This window comes from Cyprinodon variegatus, unplaced genomic scaffold (assembly GCF_000732505.1).
Source record: "Cyprinodon variegatus isolate N-32 unplaced genomic scaffold, C_variegatus-1.0 Scaffold80, whole genome shotgun sequence".
Lineage (NCBI taxonomy): Eukaryota > Metazoa > Chordata > Actinopteri > Cyprinodontiformes > Cyprinodontidae > Cyprinodon > Cyprinodon variegatus.
The window spans coordinates 1,111,906-1,117,899 of NW_015150533.1; the positions used below are offsets into that span (position 1 = coordinate 1,111,906).

At 37.7% G+C, this 5,994-nt stretch overlaps 1 protein-coding gene across 1 annotated transcript; it reads left to right on the forward strand.

Annotated features, from left to right (window-relative positions):
• The first annotated feature begins 382 nt into the window (after positions 1–382).
• On the forward strand, positions 383–3,435 carry nppc (natriuretic peptide C). Its single transcript, XM_015373060.1, has 3 exons — positions 383–574; positions 1,419–1,713; positions 3,058–3,435. Exons 1-2 carry the CDS (start codon positions 485–487, stop codon positions 1,689–1,691), a joined length of 363 nt encoding a protein of 120 aa, XP_015228546.1. The 5' UTR covers positions 383–484; the 3' UTR covers positions 1,692–1,713; positions 3,058–3,435.
• Positions 3,436–5,994: the final 2,559 nt, after the last annotated feature.

The window sequence follows — 5,994 nt, forward strand, 5'->3', positions numbered from 1 at the left end:
AACTTGATTTATAAGTTCCACTGGTAGAGTGTGTGTTTCATGGACCAGCTTTAAACCAAGTTAATCATCCTTCTGGGTCCCTTACATCCAAACCCGGAGTCACTCTTGACGCGCAGTCTTTGTAATCGTCTTTGGTTTCAAAAGTTAGACGCAGGAGGATGTTGATAGGGAATAAACGATATATATCATTTCCTGTAAAGCCCCAACGACCAGAGCATTGTATAATTAAATTAAGCACTGACATGACGTAGTCAAAGTCAGGTAGCAAAACAAAAGTATTGGCTAGGAGGGCCATTACGCAGGTTGTGGTGACATCATTGAGGGCTGGCTATAAAGCAGCTGCTGAGAGATGTGCGGAGTTAGAACAGCAGTTCAAGAGCTTTGGAGTAAAGGACGCGCTCAATCCTATCCAGTGGCTGACTGAGTGAAACCATCTTCCATCTTTCTAGAGAAGAAGAGTAGAGGAATCCAAAGACGTGACAGAATGAACTTGTCCTATTTGGTTGCGTGTGGACTTTTGGTCAGCCTGCTTTCAGAAAAGATGACAGCAAAACCTTTAACTCAAACCCATCAGGTAAGCAGATTATATCAGAAATGGTACTGATGTTTCCAAAACATGAGCAGTTGCTTTTTGATTAATGCGCAAAAAGGCGCACCAAGAGGTGAAAACTTCCCACAGCATTTTTGCGCATAAGCTTTTTCTTTGAGTTGTTTACTTCTAACATTTCTAAGATCACATTTACCTTTAACATGTGCCGTTACCGCAATATTCTAAAACCGAGAGTCGCTGAATTCAACTTTCAGGAGAAGATGGCAGAGTTTCCTTTTACATTTATTCCACAGTCAAAATATAGACAACTAAAGCTGTTTTGTGCCAAAGGCCAAATTATAATAGAGGCAAAAATACGCCATTTGAAATAACTTGTAAAGTCATATGTCTCTTAAACAAAAAGAAAAAAAAGAAAGAACAAAGGCCGGATGGATTTGATGCAAAAATAAAGCGTAAATAGGCTACCATTTACATGCACCTGTCTCCAAGTCTGGGAATCTTCTCAGAGCGTAATATCGCTTTATGAAATTGAAAGTAGCTCCTAGATGCAACAGGAGAGGTTTCAATTAAACACTGATCCAATCACTGCAATATTTAAGGAATCTGCGGATACAATTCTGGTTTTGAACCTGTTTTCCCTGATGGATATGGACGTGTTTCTCCTTTCTTATTTGAATATAATGCAAGCTGAGGCTTACCTCGAACATTTTCTAAACGTGTAGCCTCCATCCGCAGCATTAAAAACCAGCAGACTAGATTTACGTCGTCTTGTTGTATTATATCCAAACTAAAAAAATATATATATATATATATATATATATAATCTGTGGAATTCGTTGATTTTCTACTTCTTTTTTTCATCTCACAGTCCTTCCAAAGTTTGCTGGGTGAAGAGCTGGCGGAGATTCTGGAGTCGGATGAGAGAGAGAGGCGGATAGACGCTGTGCGCTCTAGGATGAGGCTGCTGCGTGATTTACGCATGGACACCAAGGCCAGAGGGATGTGGGCTCGTCTTCTCAACGACCAGCCCGCACCGAGGAGGCACAAATCTGGAAGCAAGAAGGCAGGCTCCACCTCGCGGAGTGGCTGCTTCGGACACAAGATGGACAGGATAGGGACCATCAGCGGAATGGGCTGCTAGGGCTTGGAGCTGCGCAGAGACGGTGAGTCCTCCCGGCATCCTGCCAGAGCAACCTCCCCGATAGAAACCCTTTAGGACAAAGCACTGCTTGTGGAAAAATGAAGGAGGAAAAGAAATACAAAAAAAAAATAAAAAATTGTTATTGAATTTCATTTGTATAACCCTATAGAAACTCAAGAACGTTGTTGACATACAAGAACAGTTCAAGCTGAAAACTGTTCTATAAGAGGTCTTTTGACAGATTTTCTTAAAACCTAAAAATAAAAGGGTACAGGGTGAAAAAAATGATTACAACAAAAGAAAAAGTAACATGTTTAACCTTTTATCAGGGTCCAAAGTGTTTTGCATTCATAGTTGAGTCAGAGAAAAACATATCTATATTTGTGAGGCAACTATACAGAGTGTAGACTTATTAAGAAACAATACACGTTTTTTTTTTTGCATTTTGCAATGAATTCTAGTTTAATTCACATCAGTAATTAGTCAGAATTTACACTCTAGTAGGGGATGTATCATAATTGTGCATACAAATCCTAGCTACTGAACAGCCTAAACATGGATTAGTGTTACGATACGAAGGATCTACAATAATCATACGTTAAATTACCAAAATCATTAAGGAGAAATCATCAAACCTCAACTGAAGGTCTAATACTTACTGCAAGGATGCAGACTGCCTGTAGGAAAGTCCTCTTAAACTTAAGTAGAGTGACGTATTGGTAGCAATCCTGTGGGTGTTTAGGAAGTCAACTCTCGTGTTTCTGCTCATAATCATGAACAATCCCATCTGCTTCACTGGGAAAAACAGCAGCATACATCATGTTTAGGAAGCGGAGACGACAAGGAGGGATGGATGAAGGAAGTGGGGATGTGGACAAACGCACACATTTATGCGCCGTCTTCAAAATGAAGCGCCCTGCAGTGGTCAGGCTGTTTCTGGGAAAGACATTTTCTCCAAACCCAAGTGGTTTGACCAAACACAAGGAAGGGGCTGTGTTTTTGAATGGAATGAAGTAATGTGGAAGCTAAGGTGACACACAATTAGTCCTGAGGGTTGAGGCCTTTTTGTGGTTGTGGTGAATCAGTGAGATCCAGCATGGGGACGTGAGAGTCTGTGACTAACTATGAAGTCTTTCTCACTCGTTAACACCCAGAAATGAGAACGCTTGTATTATATTTGCAGTTCCAGAGACCAGGATTACCGTTTTTACGTAGATTAAAACCAACAAGCAGGTTTGGAAATCCCCCAGAAAGTGGGCTGCTGATGAATAGCCACTTGAAATTACACAGAGAATGATAATGTGTTTAAGAACCTGCCTCTGACAGCCCCTCTGACATTTTTTCCTCTTGTCTCTTCTTCTTCTAGGTCTTTGGACGATGGGTTTGGACAACATAAGCCAAGTGTGTTGCCACCTGAGGAAAATTTTTAAACTGAAAATTTTTAGGTACGAAATTGCCCACAGCAAGCATGGGAAAAGACTGAGAAGACAATGCTGCAGAAGCCTCACCACTCTCTCTCTATACATATATATATAAAAATAGTAAATATGCAAGTATATATTCATCATTGTATGCCATACAATATGGTCTACAGATACAAACAAAGATGCATACTCTGACGTTGTGGACAATGGTGTAAAAACTACAAACCGCAAAAGCTGTACATTATTGCTGCTGCTGCTGCTGCTGCTGTACATTCAAGTACTTCATCCCCACTTGCGTAAATGTATTTATGTTTTAAATATTTATAAATCTGAGTGTTATTTATGTAACATTTTGAAAATGGCTGCAAACTCTTTGTTTTGTTTCCTTCCACTTTTGTCTCATATCGTTGTGAATGTTTTAACAAAAAATATATATAAAAATGAGCTTCCATGTGCACATGCCATCTTTTCTGGGTGTCTGTTTGTCTCGCTGCAGTAGTGAAGGATCCTTTAGCATTTGGAGTAAAGAACATCTTTATACATTACCTTCTGCATCAGGTGGAATGCAAGCGGTATATAACACATTAAAATCTTTCATTTGAACAAAAACTGTCTCTTCCCAGTAGTAAGACAGCCTTCTGCAGAATAACATCACTCCCAATCTGAAACATCTAATCAAAAGCAGGTGGAATGTCAGTGTCAAGCTCATGTACCTGCTGCCCACACACTGCATTGATCAAGCTCAAGACTGCAGATGTGGTGCAACTATGCATCAGTGCATAACATATTCTTTGCTCTCTATGTGCCATGGCTGTTTATGTGCAGTCCTTAGTGGCTTTGCTTACCAACTTACATATTGAAGGTAGGATCTGTGATGGAGGAGCTGTGGAAGGAGGGCTGTAGCTCAGTAGAGACAGGGGTGACCAGAATGACTTACTGAAGCTTTAAGGGGCTTTTTCACTTTTTTGGGAAGCTAATTTAACTGTATCTTAAATTATACATTTTTTTAGCTTAAAACTTTGATCTCTGAGTTTCTAAGCCTTGTTTGTTTTTTTAAGTCTGCATGTATCTCCAGGTTCTGTCTGTAACTTAAAGCTATCAATAAGTTGGACCAACAGCTGTGATTTGGTAAATCAAAGACAAATGATTTCATCCATCCAGCTATCTGACCATCCTATTTCTATACTGTTAACATTCTAGCAGTTTTTCAGGGGGGTGCGTACATTTCATTAGTACGTATATATATATGTAAATCAATTGTTGTGAAATCATTTAATGTTTCAGAAATTTAGATCTCTATAATTTATCTATTGGGATATGCAGGAAGCTAATTAGTCAGGAAGCTAATATTGTAATTGTTTTGTCCATGTTTACTTTTATCTTTTCCAAAATTCGAGAATGGTAGTCTTAAATTCCATATTTTCCCTGACTTTCCAAGACTTGATCCAAACCAAGACATAATTTTTTTCCCCTTTTCTTAAACACTTATATTCTATTTCTGCTTTTTTGGCTCATCCATCCAATATTCAGATTGTTTTATTTGAATATATAATATTTAATCAACAAATCACATCTTAACTTTTAGTTTTTAGAATCTCTAAAACTTTCATCTTTGGCCTGGAACAACAGAACTATGTTTGTTTGTTTTAGTCACTCGCTTTGTTAAAAAAAAAAAAAAGTTTATCGGAATCCTCAAAAGAGTGCACTTTAATCATCTGTGCAAAAGATTTTGCTTATCTCAACAGCAGAGAGGAAAATAGTAAACCGTTCATGCTTCCTGTAATAATCAGAAGCTAATTGTAAAACAGACTGTAACCTGAGAGAAAACAATGAGAAACATGGTGAAAAAGCTATCTATTGAGGTCCTAAATCATTTTATTCATTAATCAAAAACATCCTATGCTTTTGATTATTAAATCGATATTTAGTGTAATAAATATGGAGTTTAGATTTTTTGGGGTAGACAAGATCAAATCCTAAGTTTCTGGGTTTTATTGCTGATGTGTTGGGATTTTGGATCTGAGCCACACTTTTACTGCTCTGTATGATGGCAGTAATAATATATAATGTCTTCATTTATGTGGTACCTATCCCAAAGAAGAGTCTTCCAAGAGATAGGGTCATAAAATATTAAAGTATGGAAAAAACATACTAAATATGCACTATGTTCAAAGAAGCTAACATTCGGAGCAAAGAAATAAGATGGAAACATAAAGTCAGGTCTATAAAAGCATTTTTATGAGGAAAAGTGATAATGAATAAGCTGCAGTATACACTTCTGAGAAAGGGTCGTTCCAATCTTGCAGGACTGAGACAGAGAAGCTTTTTTTTTACATAAAAATCTGACCTGACCAACATATCATAGACCAGGTTTCATAAGTAATTGAAAATAATTTCTCAAAATTCTAACAATGAAATCATTAATCTGTGTAAAATGTTTTCGCTGTCAAGAAGGATTTTCATTTTTTGTTCCCATCAAACTCCATTTCATTATACCTAAACATTACATTTGCACTTGCCAGTCACTCTATGAGGCAGACCTCATCAATTGTTTCATAACATAAAAAACAACAGGCTAATCCTATGAAGTTGACTTGCTGAAGATAAGACCAGGCATCAAGGTAGAAAAGAAGAGGGGTTAAATTGACTCAGAACATTGCACGGTTGTCTGATGCAGTAATAGCTGATCTGAGAATTTGAGAAACTGGTGATCTTTTGGGATTTCAACATATAATGAAATATTAGTTGTATGGATGAAAATTCCTACTTGAAATCAGAAGATGTAGCTTGTGGATATGATTTCAGCTTAACCCCCTATTACATGTCACCATATCTACGTTCCATACTCATGGCAAGGCAAGGCTAATTTATTTGTATAG